At 39.6% G+C, this 24,571-nt stretch overlaps 1 protein-coding gene across 1 annotated transcript; it reads right to left on the bottom strand.

Annotated features, from left to right (window-relative positions):
• Positions 1 to 671: 671 nt before the first annotated feature.
• On the bottom strand, positions 672 to 18,925 carry slco3a1a (solute carrier organic anion transporter family member 3A1a). The gene is made up of 2 exons (XM_055155418.1): positions 18,318 to 18,925; positions 672 to 1,181 (listed from the first exon to the last, which is right to left on the bottom strand). Exons 1-2 carry the CDS (start codon positions 18,486 to 18,488, stop codon positions 672 to 674), a joined length of 681 nt encoding a protein of 226 aa, XP_055011393.1. The 5' UTR covers positions 18,489 to 18,925.
• Between the last annotated feature and the right edge of the window lie 5,646 nt (positions 18,926 to 24,571).

Below are 24,571 nucleotides of genomic sequence, written 5' to 3'. Positions count from 1 at the left end.
CAGCACGTCCAATGGGCACAGCTTGGTAATGTTGTGAAGACGGAAAGATAAACATGCTGAGGAGGAGCACACGTCACGGGTCTGAAGAGCACATTCTGGTATGGCAGCTATGTGTACTGCATCCGCCCTCTACGGCTCCTCTGTACGGCTCATCTGTAATACTACTCTGTGTGGCTCCTGTACTCAAGCTGCATGCAGACTGTACTCTCAGACTTACTCTCAGACTTACTCTCAGACTGTATACACACTGTACTCTCAGACTGTATTCAGACTTTATTTTTGGACTGTACTCAGACTGTACTCAGACTGTACTCAGACTGTACTCAGACTGTACTCAGACTGTACTCAGACTGTACACAGTAGAAGTATCGAGTCAGCTACAAACGGCACCTGGCCTGATGAGCTAAGCACAAACACCTCACTGTGACCAAATGTGGCCTGGGGAAAAGACAAAGCAGTGCTGCTGTACAAAAGTACGCAAACCATAAAAGGACTTAACAGTTACTTACTTAAAACTGTAGTATTGTGACAAAACTATTATTATAAATTAAAGGCTAAAAAGCCATATTAACAAAGCTCTTTTTGAAAATGTCTATAACCAACATTGTGCAAAATCGCTTATTGTTCCTTGTTGATGACATCACACTTATTACTCTTACACCTGATTATGATTAAAGCCCATGTCTAAGCACAGTCTGTACTGGTGTAGTGTGCAGTGTCATACCTATATAGAGTGAGGAGTCCTTCTTGCGCACATGGTCGTCGATGTAGGACACGCCCAGCGGCTGCACGGGTGTGGCCCCAATGCCCAGCAGCACCTGTGCCCCAATCAGTAGCAGGTACATCATGTTTGTGTTGGCCTTGTTCTGACACACACTGTCTTCTGCCTCCTGGGCCTGTTTGCTGCTGCTGTTTGAACACACCTCCCTCCCAATGTCTGTCCTCCACATCTTTCCCATCTCGTACTGGCTGGTCAGAAACTCCGGAAGGGCCGAGAGCAGGGCCCCCAGCGCCATGACAATGCCCCCGCAGCCGATGAGCCGGGGCCGGTGTGCTCGGGCCCCGAAGTAACTCACAAACAGGATGAGGGCCAGGTTACCAATCTCAAAGCTGCTGGCGATCACTCCTACATCGGCACTCTGAAGGTTGAAGCGCCGCTCCAGAGTGGTTAGCACACTCACCTGAGGGAGAACACAACCACTGTTAGGGTATGTGGGCAGGGAAAGGTGTCCTGTCTTTATTCAATACTACATCAAGTACTACATTCAAGTACATAATACATTAGGTGTCACTCTTTGAGCATCCGTCTGGGTTTAACATCGTAACAGTATTTTAAAAATAATGTCCCAACTAAACACTAAACTGCTCGGAGGTACACTTAAGAAGTTTCAGATGTCTCATTTCCTTTTTATAACAATGCATTATTGTTATCAGTGTTCTATATTTACATTTCTTAACTAGAGTCTGATTCAGTCACATAACTTCTCAATAATAGTTTACTCGGAAGAGGATCAGACTACAGCAAACACATGCATACAGAGATCTCAGACTAAACTAAACAGAACTAAACTTGACTAAACTGAGGATTCACTCAAACTGTTTGAGCCCAGCAGCATTATCTGCACATATGTCCATGTGATTGTGTGATATTGTAGCTCAGTTTTGTGTCACGTTTAACCAGAGAGGCTTCTATTTTCAGATGTGCCCCAAACTGTCCTTGAAAGGACATAGTCATTTTCCATTTCCAGTGGGCTGAAAAAAAGAGTGCTAACATAAACATCCTTTCAGGCATTTCCCAAACAGGGACGATGACAGTGTACATACCGCCTCCATGGTGACGTCAGCCCTTCTCTAGTACTATTTATAAGAGCACATGTGGACTGCTTTACGTACATTTACATTTAATTGGACTGTAATTTACCCATACATTTTTATAGGCTGTTAAAGAGGAGATATTGCACTTCTGTGGGTATTAACTGCTAACAAATAACATTCAGAGCACCAAGTTACCTTTTTTGAAAGCCACCCCTTAGACCCTTCCATTGCACACTAAGTCACACCCCCTTCAGAGCGCCATAGGGTTTGTGAAGTTGTACTGTATTGTTTTGAATCATGCTTGTATATTTATGGAGAAAGTATAAGAGCATGGGGCTGTGCTTTCAATAGGATTGTTCTGCTAACCATAAAAAAACAGTTTGAATAAGGCCCAGGAAAGATCGCTAGATTACTCAAACATGCATAAATGATATAAAATCTTGATGATAGAAAGCTTGAAAAAGGCCATTTTGCATAATACCCCCTATTTAAAAATGGACAACCAGTAAAGATCATAAGATGTTGGGGGAAAAAAGTTTAACAAAAAAACAAAAACAAAACACAGTATCACAACATCACTATGTATGAAGGTTGATTATTAGTTTATATTTTAAGAGAGGAAAGAAATAAATGCACTGGGCTTTTTGACATGTCTGCAGTTTCCAGTGACGTTTGTACAGATGGAGGAGTTCATTTCAAGTCTGTCCCTAAACTTGTGGTTGGAACATTTGAGAATGACTCATGATCCTGGCCAGTGCTCTCCTCTTCTCTGAGCTCACTGGACAAAGTGACTGAGCTGAGGCAGGGGCAGGTAAGATGTAGATGACTGTATGTGTATATATATATATATATATATATATATATATATATATATATATATATATATATATATATATACATACATATATATATATATATATATATATATATATATATATATATGTATGTATATATATATACACACACATATACACATACATATACTCATTTCCTTACTTACTAAAATTATGCCTAGTTTTTCAGTTAAGTTTATAATGTTACTTCCTACATGGAGATAATACACAGCAGTAATTCCATAACTGTTACGTAGCAACCATAATGTAAAAGGCCAAAACAATAGTTTTGGATTATTATGTACAATAGTTATGATTATACTAATAAAAATAAATGACAAACATTTATTTTATTAAATTAAGGTTTAAACTGTCTGAAAATGCCTTCCCTGTGTGGAAATTGTCAACGCTTTGATGATATAGGTAGAGGTTTTCCGTTATAGAACACTTCCTGTATTTTTGTACTTCTCAACTTTTGACCCACAAACTGACACTTCACTGACGTAAAACTGTGACGAACATTTACTACAGGTACTATCCCACCAAGTCAAGTCAGAATTAGAAACATAATTAGAAAACATCAAAACCATATTCATATTCATATTCATCACTTTAATAAAAAAAAAAATAACACTGTAATATCACTAGTGTGCATTAATAAAAAAAAAAAAAAAAAAAAAACATTTTACCCACTCCACAAAACACCCAACGCAAATCTATTATTATGCCAGACTGTCAATGTGAATGTCTGTGTTGATAGAATAGTTTTAGAAGTAAAACCATCCTTGCATTTGAAGGATTTACGTCTGAGCAACAACAGCAAGTTGTACCTACTGATAGAAAGCTGAGAAAATAGTCCCTCAACATGTGATGATTCATGTGATGCAAGGTTAGTTTTATTTCAGACATTATTCTGTCAACACAGAAATTAACAACAACAGTCTGGCGTAATAACAGATTTGCGTTGGGTGTTTTGTGGAGTGGGTAAAACTATTTTTATTGGCAAGATAACTATGGCCATTAACATGCACTAGCCTAGCACCAGCAACCTCTGCAAATATAAGAACTGGATGGAATATTTTAAAAGTGTCTCCACGCATCTCCAACACTCTGGCTCACTAGGACATGAGGCCCTATGTCCAAAATTCCAAACTGTCCCTTTAATCCTGCATGGGTAGTTTATTTCATGTGCAGCAGTACTATTACCTGAGTAAAAGTTTTTGTTACTCTTGCCACAGTCCACAAGTGACAAAAATTTATATTGACAACATGAAATGATTTGAACATTTTCTGGTGGACAGTCCATCAAATACTTTTCTCCGTGGATATGTTATTGCTTTGTCTGTAATGTTTCACAGTATTGTATTAAACATTTCTATCTATATGGAGACCAAACCAGACTACCAGTCAGATCTGTGGAGAGGCAACCCCACTCACAGTCACAATTAATGTTTTTCTAGGTATTATTGAGCTGTAAAACCACCTGTAATTTAACAAATGTAAGATAGAGCTGTTTAATGTCATACTGTGGAACATTTCAGGCAGAGGAATGACATTTCCATAGAAACAAGCAAGCAAAGGACCAAAAATACACATAAAAAAAAAACACACTGAACAAGTCCCCATGTTTAAATTCTTTGGGCTATACATCGTGGAGTCACACCAGCACCTCTTCTTTTTGAGAATACTAAAGAAGAACAATCTGTCCTCTGTCGTCCTGGTATATTTCTATGTCTTCGCAATCAAAATGCAAACTGACAAATTACATTACAGTCTGGTATGGGAAATGGTCTGTGGCAGAGCGCAAATCACTCCAGCGGGTGGTGGAAAGTGCCCTGCTCATAACAATTGCACTATACTAGTAAAAATATTGCTAGCTACACATTCCTATCATATGTTAATTTCTTTCTCCTTACTTCTTTGCATTCCTGGTTAGACAGTGACGGCAATGTCAATAAAGATGAATCTAATCTTATTTCTTAGCCCACTACTTTGTACTTGTGCGATATTATTTTAATGCATTTTAATTAGCTACACTTCCCACCTCTGATAAGAATAAAAAATTAACTCAGACGAGTCTAAAACACAGCGAGTACCCGATATTGTTGACTGGTAAAAATGACCAGATTCAAAGTAATTTTACTGTGTCCAAGTTTGTATAGATTAGTCTTGTCCAGTAAGATACTAATTGATCAGAAGGACTTTCTGACAGTACGACTCCTCGATTATGAATATTGTAGAGACAATTTCAATTGTTTTTGTGGTCAAGACATTTTTAATTTGATGGAACTGGCTTGACTTGAAGCACTGGGCTTTATCCTAACCTGAGATTACAAAACTGAATATGGCTTTTGGATGGAGCTAAATTGTAACCTACTGCAGTAGCTCTAATTGTTCACAAACTCCACTGCTGACATTCAACACTGGACTAGGGCTGGGAATCGCAGGGTCCTTCACAATTCATAACAATACGCGGTGTGATATTAGCACAATATAGCAAGACATATAATCGATATATTGCACATGATACTCTGCAATATGTCCCTGTTTTTAAGAACCAAAAACATTTTAACAACAGTATTTATTTGTTACACCATTATCTGTTGTAACCATTAAAACAGTGGATATGTCAAGTGTACTGCATAAACAAGTTTCCTTTCTTTGAAACAAACATAAAAACTGCACACACAAAATTATTTGGTAAAATATATTTTAAAAAATTACTCTTGGTGATACATCAATACAACATCCCACAATAACAATACTGTATCACCATATTTTGTATGATATATCAGTATTTCGATATTTTAGCATACCTCTAGTAGTGACGTGACACAACATTCTCCTGTACATTCTGTCACTGTGAGCATGATGCAAATATTTAACTGGTATTTGGAAGACGCTGTGAGATGTTTCTCAGAGACAGGAGCAGCACCGTTGTTGAATCTGTCGCCTGGCAACCAAACAAACTCCTGTGTCATGTGACCCGTTTCCCACAGATGTGCGCTGACACAGACATGCCACCAGTGTTCAGAAGTGGAACTCCCTAAATATTCACCACTTGTCTGGGGCGGATCTCAGTGGTCCGTATCAGAGTGAAATAACTCTCTTGTGTGGTTTTATCTGTGGAGAATCAGTTGATTTCATATTTACCATGCACAATGTAGGGTAAGTTGTTGCCAGGTTCAGTTAAATGATCCCTTTCTGAGAGCCTTGTATGGGGGTTATAATAGACCTATAATAACTTATTTGTTTTATATAGCACATTTCTTAGCTGAAAGTACTTTACATGTAATGTTTCAGAATTTCCAACCAAAAGCACAGACTAATAAAGTGCAATACAGAACAATAGTAAGTGTGATTCTGTATGCAAGCCTTTCTAGATAAGTGCATTTTAATGTATACAGATTATTATATTTATTATTTTTATACAGATTCAGTAGTTACTGGGCAATTTAGACAAACTTTATAGATCCACAAGGGAAATTACTTGAGCACAGAAACTCAAACATCATGATATAATATAGCAACAAAGAGCAAAACTGTAAATTATTATAATAAATTTAAAAGAAGTAGTAAAATAGCAAGAGACAAATAAGGCATATATACATATACAACATTCAGCTATTTTAAAGTAATTAAACACAATATCTGGAGGTCCTGAACAGCAAGTGTAAGGAGACTTGACTACAGTTCCAAACAACTTGAGGACATTTCTGAGATTTCTTACTAATACCAGCATACAATTACAATAATCTAGCCTTTAAGAGGCTAGGGCGTGAACAATGTGTGTGTAGTGGGTGTAAGAAAACTTTTGATCCCACTGTAGGGACTCAAATCTGCACACACTCATACATAGTACCGGATGTCATTTTTGAAAACGCCACATCACCACATTCAAAAATACATTTCTTTTGAATGCGGTATAATAGTGAAGAATCAGTAGGAGTGTTGCTCATTAATCCAGAAGTGGTCAGTTTGATCCCTGCTCTGACAACAGGGTGCAAACACCATTGCGCTCTTGTGCAAAACATCGTGTGAACTGGTTTATGAAGATATGTTTATTTTTTATTTTTCAGACAAATAGAAAAAAGCTCACAGCTACATTCAGGTGTATACATCTAAGTTTCAGATTTTTCTGAAATAAATGGTAAATGGACACATTTTTAGATAATTCTTTTCCACCTTTAAAGCACTCACAGCACTTTATTCAAGGAACCACTCACCCTTTCACACACACATTCAGGGGAAGGGCAAGGTGGGTTAAGTGTCTTGCCCAAGGACACAACAATAGTAATCATATGTGGGAGTAGGAATCACACCACCATCACACTGCCACCTGTTAGTCAGTGGATGTGACGGCTCAAACAATGATGTTGATGTCAAGAGCAGGATTCGGTCCACCAACCTTCGGACCAGTGGACAAACGTTCTAGCAAATGAGCTACTGTCGCCCAGTCCAAGGTCAAATATAGGTCAAGGCTCGTGTTTCACATACCAGATGAACCAAAGAGCCACTGTAGTGATTATGATTACATCAAATCCAATCAGATCTGTTCTCATTTGCTCGCTAAATGAGGTATACAAAAATCATAAACATGACCTCTCTATGACTTCCTAGGAAATGTGTCAAAATACTGTATATTTCTCTGATATCACATGTAATGCTGATGTATTCACAACTACAAAAAAAAACAAAAAAACATTTAGACTAAATTGTTCCCACATCAATCACTGGTTTGCCAGATTGTGTGGATTAACCACTGTGTTTGTGTGCCCAAAATGGCAGTCGTCAGAGTTGTGATCTCTGCATTTTTAAACCAAAGCAATGCAAGTTAATAAAAGACCACCGCTTCAAAAACAGAGTTGGAGTTGTGTTTTGTTTCATTCACACATATTTGAGTAATCCTTTATTATTAGTATATATCTTCAAATGCTCTCTTCCACCTTGTGATGTCATGAAGCGGGAGTTTTCAAGTTAACAGCTCCTTTTACCCTTAGTTCAGTTGAGGCAGTTGTATGGAGTTTAAAAACACAATGGAGCACTTCCTATATTACCACATGACATCACAAAGCATTTTCAGTATGAGAGAAGAACTGAGCCAAAATTTGCAGGATTTGTGGGTTAAACATGTGAATGAAACCAAACACAACTGCGGAGATGTTTGTGATGAGAAAACATAGATCCAAATATAGTGTAATATGGGACCTTTAAAGAAAGTTATGTGAATGTACTTGTCCTTGGCATTTGGAGCATGAGGAAGCCTTCACAGATGCAGTTCAGAACAGTCAAATTCTCATTTGCATTAACCCACTGTGACGTCAGCTTTGAGAGGTAATGCAAAACACAAGGTAATTTTTAACCAAGCAGCCTCACACAGTCAGAACATATGCAAACATGAAATACAAGCCCTGCCAGCACCAGATGTCCGTGAAAGTATTAAACAAAGCGCAATCTGGTATTTTTGAATACAATAATGAATCATATGTGAAGTAGCTGTGCAAGAAACATAAATGTCCAAATCATTTAATATTATCAACATAAAGTTTTTATCACTTGTAGACTTAATCACATTATAACCAAAACTTTTACTCAATTAAGAGTACTGTTACTTCAATAAAAATATTACTTAAGTAGGAGTACTAAGTGTGGGGTGAAGGAAGTCTGGGAGTCCCTGCTGAGACTGCTGCCCCCACGACCCGGCCCCGGATAAGCGGAAGAAAATGGATGGATGGATGGAGGAGTACTAAGTGCGCTGCAAGAAAAGTACTCAGAAAAGTAAAATTTCTAGTTACTCTAGTAAATGTAATTGAGTACTACCTACCTTTGCTAGTAACACAGCATTTACTATAGGCCTGTCTCTTAGCTTAAAGGTGCATAGTGTAACTTCTTGGTTGGGGTACCGTCACCTGCTTGTTTCTATGGATATGTCATTGTTCTGCTTGGAATGTTCCACAGTATGACATTAAACACCTACCTTACATTTACTCAATCACAGGTGGTTTTATAGCTCAAGAATATTTAGAAAAACAGGCATTCTGACTTTGAACGGGGTTTCATCTGCACACATCTGACCTGTAATTTGGTCTGGTTTGGTCTCCATGAAGACAGAAAGGTCTAATAACATACTGTGAAACATTCTAAACAAAGCAATAACATTTCCATGGAGAAAAGCATTTGACAGACCCTCCACCAGAAACGTTACACAGTGCACTTTTAAATTCATTATTATGGTGCAGCATGAACCCTAGATTATATAAAAAAGTGGAGTAAGCGAGTGTGACGTCACCCACAGTGTTCAGCACCACTCAAATGAAGCTCGCAATGCTAACAATTACAGAGGCGAATTTGGAGCCAGGCTCTCCATATTATAGTTTTTGTTTTGTTTTGTTTTGCTTTGTTTTTATTAACAATAAAAAAACAAAAAAAAACAGGCAGGATCATGTAAGAGCCTGCATGCAAACTTCCTATTTGGAATGCGCCGGCTAGCACGTCAGCTATGTCCATTTATATATACACTCCATGGCATGAACTAAAAAAAACTGAGGGAACTATAGACCATGATCTCTGTTTGGGTTATGACCAAATCAAAGGCTTGTAAAGGTATTTTAAAAACAAAAAAGTTAAATATTGACAATATATTGCCATTTCAGTGCACACGGAGACTACAGACAATCGCTGGAGTGGTTAGTCTGACCTAAGCGGCTCAGAGTGGGCTGGACATGACCTTTGACCCTTATGCCAAAGACGTTAAGTGGCCTCATCCTCATGTGGGTCACTACCTCTTGTTCTGATTGTATGTTAGACTAGCCGAGCGCTGCAGACATGCTAAACCTGCACATGTTAAATTACAATATGGAGTATTAGGGATGGGCATGATTAATCGATTAATCGATAATTGATCACTAAGAATTTTGTCGATTACGTTAATTTTAATCGACAAACCGAATGTAGGTTGCTGTGTGTAGCGTGACCAAACAGGGGTCTGTACATGTGTCTCTGCACTCAGAAGGAGCGAGCAAACACAAACAGTCGGTCAGTCTGCAACGTACCGAAGCACAAATGTGTATTTAACGATGACTTCTACAAGAAAGTCCACGCTTTCCGTTGCGTTCGGGACAAGTGTGAGTCCATGTGCACAGTGTACAAAGCAGGAACATATGTTTCGGTGTCCAGTGGGAAAAAGCTTTACCAGGTGAGAGTCGCGCAATGTCGATGACGAGTCCCCACCTCCCACTCCCTGTACAGTGTCCTGGTTTTGACAAACGCAAATATGGTCACACTAACCTGTATTCCACTGAGTCATGTCTTTTAATCCAACAGAAATTGACCGCATCAGCTCACAAGAGCTGTAGTTTTATCTTCGCTGAGTTTATGCAAATTAGTGACGCGGTTTTAAGTTTCGTTTCTGTGAAAGTTGCGCAAAAATGAATTAAACACATTAATAATTAATAATGTCAAACGGATTGATGTGGCTCTAGAGTCGTTACGGTTTATATGTCGTAAAGTTGAATTTATTTATGCAGATTAGTAGTGCAGATAGTAATAATAATAATGATCATTTTAATATAAAAACGTTAATGATTAATCGATAATCGATCGTTAATTCTTCCGACGATCGATTAAGAAAATTTCATCGAATGCCCATCCCTAGTGGCAATAGACTAAATTTTGATGCAAAGGAATAGATTCAATACTGATTCCAATACCACATTTGTGTAATCCCTCAATCGTCCAGGTAGGTTTCATAATGGTGCATGGGCGTATACTAAATTAATATATTTTTCAGACTTTAAAGCACACCAGATTATAAAGGCAATATCAGTAATGTTGAATTCTCTTGTCTATTTTCATACAAAAGGCCCATCGAATTATAAGGCGCATTAAGTGAAACAAACGGACGACACTTGAGACTGATCCCTTAGCCCAGACATCCATGATCCATTGGCAGATCGTGGTGTAATTTGCCCGGCGTTGCCTCTGTATTATGAATGTGAATGTGGGTGGATTTTTTATTTTTTTTTCTACGAGAACAACTCAAATATACACTGGGTAATAATGTGTTTAATGCAGCTTTGTGCACATTTGTTTAGTTTTACAGAAACTAAACCTAAAACCACATGGCTAATTTGCATAAACTATAAGTGCTGAAAAAAACTGCTCACTCCTTATGCACTGACGTGGTCAGCTTCTGTCAGACTAAAGGACACGACTCAGTGGAATATGAGTATTCTTTCAGTGACAGAGGATATGCTGCTGCTGATGAGTCGTGTATATCGCATTTGAAATGGTTCATGTGAAATTTTTCAGAGATTATAAGTCTGCAGGCCATTCGCACAGACAGTATAGGGGAGTGGCTTTGTAGTTTACCAAAGTCATACTAAAACATTTTGACAGATTGTTGAGCACCGTGTACCACATAAAATTGGTTCGAGGTCAGTAAGCACAATCTGAATTAATATATAAGGAGCACCAGGTTATAAGGCGCTCTGGCGATTAGTTTTTAGTTTTGATTATCAAAACTAGATTCTCATTTGAACAAGAATCATTGCTGAAAAAAAGAAAGTACTTATTAGTACTTTCTTACTTTCTTATTAGTACAGTGTACTTACAAATATTTGGTTAAAATGTTTATTCTATTCTATTTATTCAAGCGTTTTTCTAATCATTGTAGTATTGAAATACAGTAGGCCTTGGGTTTCATATTTGTCTTAACCCTCACCCTGACATCATCAGATATCCTGCAAAACCTGAACTTCTATTTGAAATGAAAGAGCCCAGAGAAAGACATGTTTGCCTTTTGTCAGGTGCTCAGGTACAGCATGTGTCCACAACCACAGGCTCTCTCATGTGTACTCACACACTCTCGCTTTGAACAGCTGTCGAAAACAGAGCTTCAAATGTCAATAGTGACTAACAGTAAACAAAGAACTCAAATTTTAATAACTTTAATAAGTGAGGTTTTAATATGGTGACAACACTGCTGCCTGCATTCATCTTGCAGCAGGGTTGAAGCATTAGCCACAGAATATGCACAAAGTACAGTTTTTCCACTATTTAGTTTTTTTTGGAGTAATATAATTTTGAAGTAACAATAATCTTTGTACAATTTTTGGTTCGCCGAGATATAGCGCCCCAGCCACTGGAATGAAAGAAGCATGCAAGTGGATGTGTCCATTCTCCTAAAAGTTCAAAGTCCATTACAAGGGGTACTTTGCCATTAGGATTAGATATGTATACAAATGTAATTTAAGGCAGTTTAAAATGTCTTAAATAACAGCATATGGCACAGCCCATTTTATTAGACAAGACCAATCAGTCAGAGAGGCTGTATGATAGGGCTGCTTGATTATAAACAGAACTCAAATGGTGATAGTCTGATACAATGTCTCCTCTGCCGCTGTCATCTGAACACTGATGCTCTACAGACGCTTTCATGGGACTCTAGCAGGCCTAATATGGACAAGGCATTTTCTGATGCCGCTTACAGTAGGCGGCTCTGTGGGGCTGGTTGAATGTGGGGCTGGTTGACTGGGGCTGGTTGTCGTATGGGGCTGGTTGTCTGTGGAGCTGGTTGCCTGTGGGGCTGAGTGTCTGTGGGGCTGAGTGTCTGTGGGGCTGAGTGTCATGGAGGTGATTGTCATATGAGGCTAGTTGCCTGTGGGGCTGGTTGCCTGTTAGGTTGTTGCCGTGTATAGCTGGTTGTTTGTGGGTTTGGTTGTCGTGTAGGTCTGGCTGTCGAGGGACTGGCGGCTGTGGCTCTGAGCAGAGGAACAATGCAGACAGTGTAGTGGCACATGCTGACGACAGCTGGCCGGGCCTCCACTCCTCTGTGCTCCACATAAAGACTGTTTATGTGTGTGCATCAAGAGCTGCATCAGGAGCTAACCTGGCGCTGAATACAGTTCTACACATCCATCTGGGATGAATCACTTAAAATCATTGTGCAAATACTTCATGTTGATTGATCGAAGCATCAGCAGCTTCAGCAGAGAAATACGAGAGTTAAGTCAAGTTAAATCCAGTTCAAAGGGCAGACATCTTACCCTCACCAAATGCAAAGAGCTTTCCTCTACACAAAAATAGTCTGTATTTACTGTCTGTATGACTAAAACAGGCTTAAGTACGTCTTTCGGCATCGCCATGTTTGTTTTGATTCATTTGGCACTGGCTTCTCCCAAACCAGTCTCGTGCAGAACCTATCAAAAGCAAAAGCTTCATCTCGAACCGAACAAAACGCAGCACAGTCACAATGTCAGGAGCCCTGTGAGGAAACATGTTACGATGGACCAGATAGAAGACAGATTCCAGTTTAAAGTTACAATGATTGAGAAGAGACACTACAATTTTACTTTCTATGTCACAGTTTCATTGTATTTTGTACCATGACAGTAAATATCTGTACTGATTATTGACTACAGGCTTTTACGTAGATCACCGTTCTTTATCATGAGAACAGCTTTGTCAAACAAACTTTCTGAATGATCAAGTTACGTTAATGGACACCACTCAGAGATAGGTTTATTTTTTTGGAGTACAGACTCACTTGAAATCACTTATTATGCTTCTAAAATTCTCACTATCACAAATAAGCTTTTGACTCACCTGATATAGACTAAAATTACTATACCAATAGGTCTGGCTCCTTATTTTCAGGTATATTACACTGACTGGGACATTCTGCACACCTCCTCACATCCGTATTCCCCAGAAAATAATTTAGTGTCTTGCATCAACAGCATGTAGAATCTTAAAGAAGACCAATTGTGCTTGTGTTTGCTATACAATTATAATGTATGGCAACCATGGATCATTATGCCATAATTTGGACATTTTAAAATTACTTTGTAAAAGAAACAAGTAGGCTGACTTTCACATTAGAAAACTGGGGTGCCGATGGGAGCTGACATCACTGTAAACGTCAGCTGCTTGCTGTCGGCACCTCCTATGGATAGCTGCAGATCACACATGCACGGAGCTGACTTTTTTTTTTTTTCATTCATACCAAAATGACTACGACTGTACGCAGTGTGTACCTTGAATGTCCAAAGACGTTACACATGGAGGAGCATGAAGGTGATTATTGACCAAATTGTTCACTTTTTACTGTATGCATTTTTACTCTGGATCATAAGTTTTACTCTGAAAACTGTTTGTTGTTTTGTTTTTGACATTTTTATACAGGAAAAAAACAATGCTTATATTACTATAGGATATATTATTGTTTTTGTTTTTAGAATTCTTTTTTTTCTACAACTCATAACATATCAAATCAATATTGTGACCCATGTATCGAGATACATATTGAATCGTGAGAAAACTGTATCATTGCATTCCTAGTCAGTGGGAATAGTAATAACAGTATAACATTTATTTTGATCAGTACTTAGACCATATCTGGTTCTAGTATCTTAACAATTTCTCTTTCTACATCAAAGCTGCATCCATCATTACTAAGAATTATCATACACTTTAAGATGCACGATGTTGCTTGTCCACCAAGTCAAGTTACAGATCAGATCAGTGGAGAGGCAATCCAGCTCACAGTAATAATACATGTTTGGAAGGTAATAAAAACTGTAAGTGATAAAATGCATGGTAGACAGGTTTAAGGGCTCAAGGGCTTGAACGCACAAGAGGAATGACATACACAGTTTTAGAGCCACAAGTTACAAATTCTGAACAGTAAATTCCAGTTTGATTATAAATTTATCTGTAAACCAAATTATGAACCAAAACATATCTATTTCTATCAAAGACACTTAAGTAACTGAGCATTTTAACTGTCAACTACAGAGAGCAGAGTTCGTGGTTTATAGTTAAAAGTGTCGTATCTGAGTTTTACCGTCTTAAAAATGTGAAAAACAGAACTAGTTCATTTGAAACAGTTTGTAGTGGTCCAAATGTATACGTTTATAAGCACTTATGACAACTTTCAGAGGAAAGAGTGGAGTTTTCATCACGGAAATGCTAACAACAACTAGCATGCTAACACTAATTGTGCACTTCCTGATTCTCGACTAATATAACACTTTATAATTAGACGCAGACAGCATGCTGCAGACTTATTGTGACCTCAAGAGCTGTTTACAATATATCTGTACTGAGGCAAGACACATTTTGCTCAAATACATGGAAAAAATCAGGTACAGGCCCTTTAATGTCTCTTTATCCACATCCACAAAAAATTTATATGGTAAATTTGTGAATCCAATCCTCATTAATGGGCCCATATTACGCAATTTTTTAAATCGATGTTATAATGTTGTTTCCTCATCAAAAAATATAGCTGAAGTTGCGTTTTTTTTCTCCATTCACACTAGAGCCCGACCGATATGGATTTTGCTGTGGCCGATATGAAACCGATATAATGGGAGTTGGAGCCGCTGATAGCCGATATAATCACCGATATATTTAGTGATGTAAAAATTCAGTGTAAATGTTGAATTGTTTCAAAAACTTAGGTTTGGCTCTGGTGGATTTTAAATTGGGTTTATTTAGGCAACATTTATTGTTATTCTGCCTCTACATCATATTTACAGACAGTAGGTTGGCTTAATGGCATTTTTGCATCACATTCTAGACACTAGTGATGGGTATTCCAGTTCTTTTTAGAGAACCGGCTCTTTTGGCTCGGCTCACTAAAAGCTGCTGGTTCTTTTGGCTCCCAAGCGGCTCTTCAGATTGTTTTGTTGCAAGCAGGTCTAAAGCAGGACTGAAAAAGGACTAAACCAGGACTAAAACAGATCTAGACCACATGTAAAACAGGACTAAACCAAAACTAAACCAGGACTGAGTGTTGGGACTCGGTCTCTATCTCGTGCCCAAAATTAGTCCTGGTTTATTTATTTTATGCTAAACTACAGCCAAATATGTACACGCAAATTTCTCAAAGTTTCGTTTTCAGCCGCTGTCAAACTACCACGAGTCTGCACGCGGCGTGACGAGAAAAAAAAGTGAGAGAAAGAGAAAACACGACTCCCAGTAAGGATCAGTCTCCCGTCGTTCGCTTCAAAGAGCCGGATCTAAGAGTCATTTCGTTCGCGACGGACCCATAACTAGTAAAGAAACTAGCGCTATTAGCCTTTAGCCGTAAATACGTGCGCGCCGTGGTAATTAATTATATGCGCAAATGTCATAATTCACACGTCTATTCACAGCTCATTTACATCAATGCTGGTCCAGTAACAAATATACGGCCAATGTAGTCACTTTACAATAGACCAATAGAAAACAGCCTGTTTATGTGCGGGAGCTACAGCAGCTAACCCATAACAAATGACCAAAACTAGCTTCAAAGTCGACATATTTCCAACACTCACCGCTCACACAGGCTCCTCCTCACATCACAAGTCTGAACTAATAAATGTCCTTTTAATCCAGACTCAAACCGATTGTCCGTAAAAACAATATAATCTCAGTGTTTGGATCTGTGTGTGCAGGTGTAAACAAACGCACGTGAGTGACGCGACTCTGTGGTGTGTTCAGGGACAGTATGGATACAGACACAGACAAATGACTCCGCAGATAAATACTGATGTGGAGACACATATTAGGACATTTATCTGTCTGTAAATTGGATTAAATGAGCATAATTTAGAGAGTCTAAGATTTATAACAACGTATAACATGCCCACGTGAAATATCGGCCCCTATCAGCAAGCATATCGGCCTCCAGGTGCCCATATCGGCCGATAATATCGGCCAACCGATATATCGGTCGGGCTCTAATTCACACAAACACTGCATATGTAGTTAGGGTGAGTTCTTCTCTCAAACACAAAACATTCACTCTTTTGATGTCATGCGGTAATACACAAATTGCTCTACTGTTTTTTTAAACTCCATACACCTTCTTTAGAATCATTTGGATCATTTCAGTCCTGGAATTGCCAACCTCTACTGAACAAAGCATAAAAGGTATTTGTTAACTTGAAAATACTGCTTCATACCACCACAAGGTAGAACAGAGCATTTTAAGTTTTGGAAATGTAGACAGACTAATAATAAATGATTACTCAAACATGTGTGAATGAAACACAACACACCTCAAGCCAGGTATGTTTTTGATGAGGTAACAACATTATATCACAGCTTAAAGTTCTCAAAAGTCAGTTTTGTGTAACATAGGACTTTAAATATAGCAATGGATAGATAGAGACAGACAGATAGACAACAGTAACTCTGGCTCCTCTCCACAGCAGCTGGAGGCAGTGCTCGACCTTGAATCATTTGGTTAAATGAGTTAATTGCATCCTGCACTGTTCAGTCTGAATGGTGACATTATTCCAAACAAAGCCCCTGGGAGTCCGACCATCTTTGGCACATCGACTGGAGGAAGGACACCAGCTCTCACTAAGTATGGACTTAAAATAACTACAAAAACGACCCCATTCTTCACTGGCCCTGCTGCAAAGGAGCATGCCAATTCAATTACATAAACCAATTGATATTCTAGATTTAAGCAAACATATCAAGTAGTGTCTTTTTGAAAGGACTGCAGTAGTAGTAGTGAGGATCTGTACAAACATGTTCTAAAATTTAATTCTTGTATTAATTTGTCAGTTATTTTTATTTATTTATTTTTTGTTGTGAAATCTCCTAAACTTAGACTGAACTGAACTTCTTTTTGGAATTTACAATTGTGTCATTACTGCATTATACAATCTATAATACAAAGAAGGAATGTCAAGATAAGTAAATGAATCAATAATTGTAATTTAGGATCTAAAAAATAATAATTAACAGAAACAGAAGTAATAATAGATTATTCCAATTTAATACTCCCAAAATGACAACATTAACTAAAGTGCCTATATTCTGTTTGTTATTGTTACATTTCATTCAGAAAGCTGGTCACATACTAGAGAAATGATCATCATGGGACTAAATAATACATGTTAGGTCATGGTGTCAAATATTGGGAATATAACTGCATGCTTCTAGACTATTATTTTCAGTTTTTTTTTTTTTTTTAATACTAATAAAGAATTTGTTTAGTTTTTGCTAATTATTTATCACAATATCCAATAAAGCTGTTTTTCTTACACCAAGTCTACTGGTGCATTTCCTTCTCCTGCACAGTCTACTCTTAACAGCTGCAAGACCCTGCATGTAGTCTACTGTTGTAAAAGCACTAGGCTACAGCATGAAAACAAAAAGCCCACCTAACTCAAAACTTAGGCTATCTGTGAAATCATTTTTGGAGTTTGTTATTTGCAACAGGCTACAGTAGTCAAAGTTATTTTAATAGGCTTTAGGCCAGTATATTTTCCTATTTAACCCTAGTCTAAATTAAGAGTAAAGATGTGCTTTCCAACTGTAACATTAAGATAAGATAGATCGCGCAGTGTTGTGTTAGATTTAATTCTCTTATAGGCATAGTTATTTCTCTTGATATTTAGTGCATATTTCTACTCTCCTGCTGTTCTTGAACTTTGTATTGCAACATTGGAATTTCCCTTTTGTGGAACAAATAAAGGCTCTTCTCTTGTTGGAGACGAATAGTCAAGGCAAGTCATTTTCCTGGGTCATTATTCAATTAGACTAGAGCAGTTCAGTCCAGCACCTACCTTGCCTTTTTAGTCCTGGGTCAGGTTAAGTCCTGATTTGGTCCCGTTGTTTAAAAAAAAAAAAAAAAAGAAAGGATCGAAAGTCATGTGTACGTACCAGATATGCCCCCACGGTGCCCTGTGCCAGCATGAGCGCGCATTCTGAAATCAGGAAGATCTTGATATTAGAGAAACACGAGGAGTTTTTGCGCAGGCCGTCTCCTTCTAGAGTGTCCCCGGCGCTGTCAGGCTCTGAGTCCCGCTGCTGCTGCTGCTGCTTCACCTGCATCCTCCTCCCGACCTCTGGAGCTCCAGTACCACCGCTCCACACAGCACCGCACTACGTGCACTAGAGCCGAACACAGGAGACCGCAGCGCTCTCTCAGCCCGCTACACTGCGCTCTGCTTCAGCCCAACATTCGCCACGCTTCCCTCTGTGAACCTCGCCGGTTGTTTTGGCTTCGTTAGCTTGTCTCGCTGAGCTAACACATCCGAACTCCCGGCTTCAGCATTGCCTCCTCTTCTTCTCTGCGTGAACAACTCCCAGGAGGTGTCTCCAAATGCACCAGAGCGAAGCCTCGGCCGTACACTGCGCGCTCACATGTCATGTTTCCCGGGCTTCATTGGAGTTTGAGCGGCAGCGGCGGCGGTAGAGTCCCGGGGCTCGGTCCGTTTCGGAGTGCCATGCTGCTGGGTTGAGGCGCACACGTTGACTGACTGGCTGCTGCTGCCCCATGTGTCATTACTGTACACTCCGCCTCCTGCGCGCCCGGGAGGCGCTGTTGGACTTGTATCACAAAGCTTTGTCCCAAATAGACAAACATTTATAAATTAACAACTGAACTTTTCAAGTTGTTACTTAGCCTAAAGCTGCACCATGTAACATTTCTGGTGGTGGGCACGTCACCTGCGTGATACCATGGAGAATGATAGAAAAATAAAGCCAAGCGTTGGAACATTCTCTGTAGAGGAGGATATACTGGTTGGATAATGGAACTTTCCTTCCTGGCAAAGGACCAACATCTTCATGGAGACAAGCAGGTGTGCACCTTCATTTTAGTCTATTCTTTGGTGGCTGTAATTATCCAGTCATGCAGTATTGTCTTTAAAATATGGAACCCACCTAGGCGGAGGGCCAAAAGCACCGGCTTTCTTTCATGAAAACATGGGTTAGAATCTAGGCAGTTTTACTCACCAAGACCCACTTTGATTCTTGAACATTTTCACAAAATAAAATTTTCCCATAGACATTTCAAAAAATTCTAATGTTATGTTCAAAGACAAACTAATATCGACTTTAAAATGCAAGATTTGGTGAAATGTTTTAATAACTTTGAAATTTATAAAGTTTTAGAAACATATTTAAAACTAAATGGTAGGTCTTGTGGTCATTAGTTAATACGTACTTTTTTTTTTTTTTTTTTTTTTTGCTGTTGAGCTCCATTATAATGAAATGAAAATAAGTAAAGTTGCTGTGAAAGATGGGTACAGCATAGAGATTTTATAATAGATCCGTAGTAGAGGTGCAATATGAGCCTCAAAAAACTGTACGGATAAACTGAAGTCACCCCACTTATAAATACCAACTTTATACCGTGGCCCACGAAACATATCTCACTCATGGTTGGGAGCATGGCAAAGTTGAACAACAGGAGGGCGGGGTTTGAGTTGGCACGAGATTTTTATTTTTTTTTTGGGCACGAGAATGTTTCCAGATGTGCTATTGGCTGACAGCAGAGGAAATGTCACGCTTTGCAATGGCTGTCTGCTGTTTTTGCCTTGAAAAATGTCAGAGAAAAGTTGCAGTTAAAAACATGCACGAAATACAAGCGACAACAAATTTATTTAGAGTCCCTGATAAATGGATCATGTCAGCTAAACACAGAGTCCTTCCTCGGTGGAGATCTATCAGCTGCATCAAAAAGACTGTTGGCCCACCGCTGTGCAATAGTTAGATCCTACATGCTAGAACTAAATATGTAGGCTGTAGTACCTTACACTTTTATCATCATCAAACAGAAACAGGAAAAAATGTAGCCTATGCTTGGTTATTGTTGGAACAGGCTGCCTCATGGCACAACAATTGGCAAATGTCACCATCAGAATCAATATACTTATCCTGTTGTGAGTGTTTATAACTTAGTTAAAACTAGTCTTTTACTTTGATTAGCCTACACTTTTTCACTGTGCTTGCTACTTTCCCCAGAACAGAGCACCTGGTGAGCATGTCTCCACATGTTAATGGAATATGAAGAGCCGAGTCCAGTCTACTCTCAGTGTGTGCAGAGACAGTGTGGGCTCAGACTTAACCACACAGCTGTGGCCCGCTGCGGTGTGTGTATCACACTGCTCTAATGCTCAGACTCAGTGCTGTGTGCCTACTTTCAAAACTCCACGTGGAGCTATGTGTCACTTCATCCATGGATTTTCAGAGGAACAATGTTACGTGGAAGTTTCTTTTTTCCGAAAGCTTTCAGTCCTTACATCTTTTCAATCATCGCTTCCTTTGCTATATTTGTTTGCCGTTTTGCTTTGTTCCCTCTTAACACATGCACAAGTGTTAAGGCACAGATAGAAATTACACTGCTCACATCCTAATGTGCTGTTTACATGCCTTTTTGATAATCTAACAACTGTAGAAGTCAGATTCTCATCACTTTGTATGGTGTGCATGTAGACATGGTGAGAAATGATTGTGGTTATTTTTATGTGCACACCAAATATCTGATCATTGTTCTTACTGACAGCAGTGTGGCCTCTCCTTAGATCTGATATCTAACTCTGCCTAGTGCAGTGCTTCTCAATTATTTTCTGTCATGCCCCCCCTAGGACGAATAAAACATCTCGCGCCCCCGCGTGACTATAGATAGTATCATTTGTCTATAAAATTGTTATAAGTACACCTGTGCGTAACACTGCCACCTTATATGACGCCAACAACGCTCGCTGGTTTACTGAAGTAGCAGTCACAAAGCGGGATGATTGTCAATCCGTGTATCATTCGTTCAATTCGTTTTTCAATATAAAACCAAAAATAAGAAAACGAAAAAACAACAGTTTTCTTCGTTATTTGTCTCCAAAACCAAAATGAAAAAACGGATAACGATTCTTCATTTAAACACAAAATCGAAAACTGAAAAAACGAATCAATATCCGTTTTTTCATTTTGGTTTTGGAGACAAATAGCGAAGAAAACTGTTGTTTTTTCGTTTTCTTATTTTTGGTTTTATATTGAAAAACAAATGAACGAATGATACACGGATGATTGTCGGCAATATTCGGCACGTTTTCGCTGAAAAATCTCAAGCGGCTTATCAGAGTGATTGGGGTGTAATGTATTTAAGTGACGCCTTAATTTATTGGGCTTCATGCTGTCGGCTGCCAACATTTTTAGACACAGTAAGCACACCGGTCTTTCCTCGTCTCCCACCGTAGTCACAGTGAAGCCAAGCGCTACATACGCTTCGTCATATTTCCTCGTCTTAGCTTTCGGGAGATTTTCGTTTGTCTCTTTATCTCCGTGTCTCTCCGTCTGTCTTCTCATCCCTGTTAAATATGTTTTCATGGTGTCACTTGAGGGTCTGCTACACTTCGTGTCTACACTTCATACTCAAACTCTGTGCTGTGTGCAAAGCGCGCATGCTCAGTGCAAACAAAACTCCTACACCACCGAGGCGAATGCTCCTGCGCACACTCTGCCAATGAGAGCGCCACTGTCCCCTAATGTAGTGGAAGTGCAATTGCACTTTATTCTAAAGGCCCGTTCAGACAAAGCGTCAAAGCGTCCACTTTCTATGTAAAGTCTATGTGGACGCACGACTAGAGCGTCCTGCGTTTTTGCGGCGCGTTTTCGGCGTCAGCGCGGCGCGAATCTGGCGTCAGCGCAGCGCGTCTTCAGCGTTTTGGCGTCAGCGGCCAAGACGCACATCCAAGGCGTCAGCGTCAAGAAGTTGAAAATGCTGAACTTTTCGCGTCAGACGCGCCGCGTCAACCAATCAGGAACGAGTATCCAGAGATGCAGCGACGTTATTATCAGGAAGAAAAACCCGAGAACCAGAACGAGAAACACAAACATGAACGGAGAATAAATATATACACCACAATCACCGAGCCGATCGCCAGGACTAAACCAGGACCGGACCAGGACCAAACCAGGACTAGACCGAGACTAGACCGAGACTAGACCAGACTAGACCAAGACTAAACAAGGACTAGACCGGGACTAGACCGTGATTAGACCAGGACTAGACCGGGACTAGACCGGGACCAGACCGGGACTAGACCGTGATTAGACCAGGACTAGACCAGGACTAGACCGGGACTGATCCAGTGTCATTAGTGGAGTATAAATATAAACACGCCCCAGTCGTCGACCCGATCTCCTCCTTTGATGTTTTATGTCATAAAAACACTCTCTCAGTCTGGTCTGACATTGTTTCGGGAAAAGACCGGGACCGGGCTCTTGTTTCCAGGGCAACGGACGCGCGTCAAGTATTTTTGTCCCGTTCGTCCACGGCGTCAAAGATGCGCGTCGGGGCGACTAAACTCAAATGCAAAGGCTCCAAATAGAGACGTCAAGGCGTTTTTTGACGCTTTGGTGTGAACGCTCTTAAGACAGTAAAAAAAATCAAAAATAAAAAAATAAAAAGCATGCTCCCCGAGGTCAAACGCGCCCCCCTTGACGGAGCCTCGCGACCCCCCAGGGGGGCGCGCCCCACTATTTGAGAAGCACTGGCCTAGTGGCATCTCCTTCAATGCTGCAGTCTTCCCATCAAAGCAATAGCACTAGGAGAAGACTCTCCACCAGAAATGTGACACAGTGCACCTTTATATAAATAAATATGTAAACAGGCCATTGTGGTGTGAGCTCCCTCAGTGCTGCCTTCAGAATGTCAGTCTAATACTGTGTAATCTCATTAGAGGGATTGTCCGGGCTTTACATTAGACCAGATCAGACATTTGACATGTACATGTACTCAAACTGTTCTATTGGAAATGTGAAATACAAAGACAGAACAAGAGAATTCAAGTTTAAAACGCTGACCACACTAACCATGGCCATTCAAAAAGCCGCCCAGGCCTTTCTGTGCAGAGTTTGCATCTGTCAGGTTTCCTTCTTCAGCATACACACTGTGAAGCAGTACCCCACTGTTCCTGACAGGCTGTCCCAGTGGCACTGGCCAAATGCACAGAATGAATCCCCTCACAATATCACAATATCAGATCAATGAAGATCAAATACCTTAATCTTAATATTACCTCACACCAAAAACCATGGATACACTAATTGGCGCGCACACACAGCATGTGTGTTAGCGCCATTATTGAGTCTTTTCACATTGACAGCAGCAAGCCAGAGTTTCACACAGTTGTTTCAGTTAGTCACCTGTTTCAGTTTCAGACAACTGCCAAACTTCTGCTTTTCAACCGTCATTTACTGCAGCCTCCTGATCCAAAGTCCACCCTGTGTGTGAGGAGCACTCCCATATCATCCACATGTCTCCTGCCAGTACCACCGCAACCAAGTAAGGGTACAGCTGGAACTTACATTTAAGGAGTGTTAAGTAAAATGGACTTTTCTACCACCTTGTAACATTAATCTCTCACTAGAAACATGCCTGAAGTGGTTTTATATTTTATCCATGCATGTCATCCATGTATGTTTTCTCTCTATTTGAACCCTCCTTACGCTTAGTAGTACAAGCCTGTGCAAGGCTCAGCCCACAAGCCTCCATCAGCCTCCATCAAGCATCAAAAACAAAACTGAAGCATGTTAAAATGTTATTTTCAGTGAATTTGCAATACCCCCTCTTTAAAGGTAATGTGACCAACAAAATACTTTAAATTTCAATGTACTTTTCTTTTTATGGAGTTTTGGATTGCATTAAAATAACTTATTTTTGCTTCCTAAGTGGTCAACTATTTACGTTCTTATAATGTGGTGTGACTAGTTATGATTTAACCAAGCATTCAATAGCAACTTAAATTTCAGGTTGCAAGAATCCTGCATGTTGCAGTGACCAGTCATAACATAATAATGTCCTGATCTCCACACTCCCTCACACTGCACACTCACTTTCCTGACGTGTGCAGCTGTAATATGCAGGTTTTGCAAAAGGATTTGGTGAGTTAATCCTTCAATCTGGTTTATCTCATGTGTCAGTTTATGTTGTAATTCTAGTGTCTCGCCTCATGTAATTAAGTGTCTGGCTTTCACAGCACACTGGTGAACTTGGTGCTTAGGCTAGAAACCTTGGGAAGTAACACCATTTCTTGTGTGGGGACGTAGTAAATATTGTGTTACAGGCAATGCACAGGATTACTGAAACGCATGGAACTGGAACAGAACTATTTTTTTAAATTAGTGATACA

Source organism: Boleophthalmus pectinirostris, unplaced genomic scaffold (genome assembly GCF_026225935.1).
Source record: "Boleophthalmus pectinirostris isolate CB_2022bp ecotype Guang Dong unplaced genomic scaffold, ASM2622593v1 HiC_scaffold_2, whole genome shotgun sequence".
Lineage (NCBI taxonomy): Eukaryota > Metazoa > Chordata > Actinopteri > Gobiiformes > Gobiidae > Boleophthalmus > Boleophthalmus pectinirostris.
Note: the sequence above shows the minus strand (reverse complement) of the source record. Positions and strands in the feature narration are given on the sequence as shown.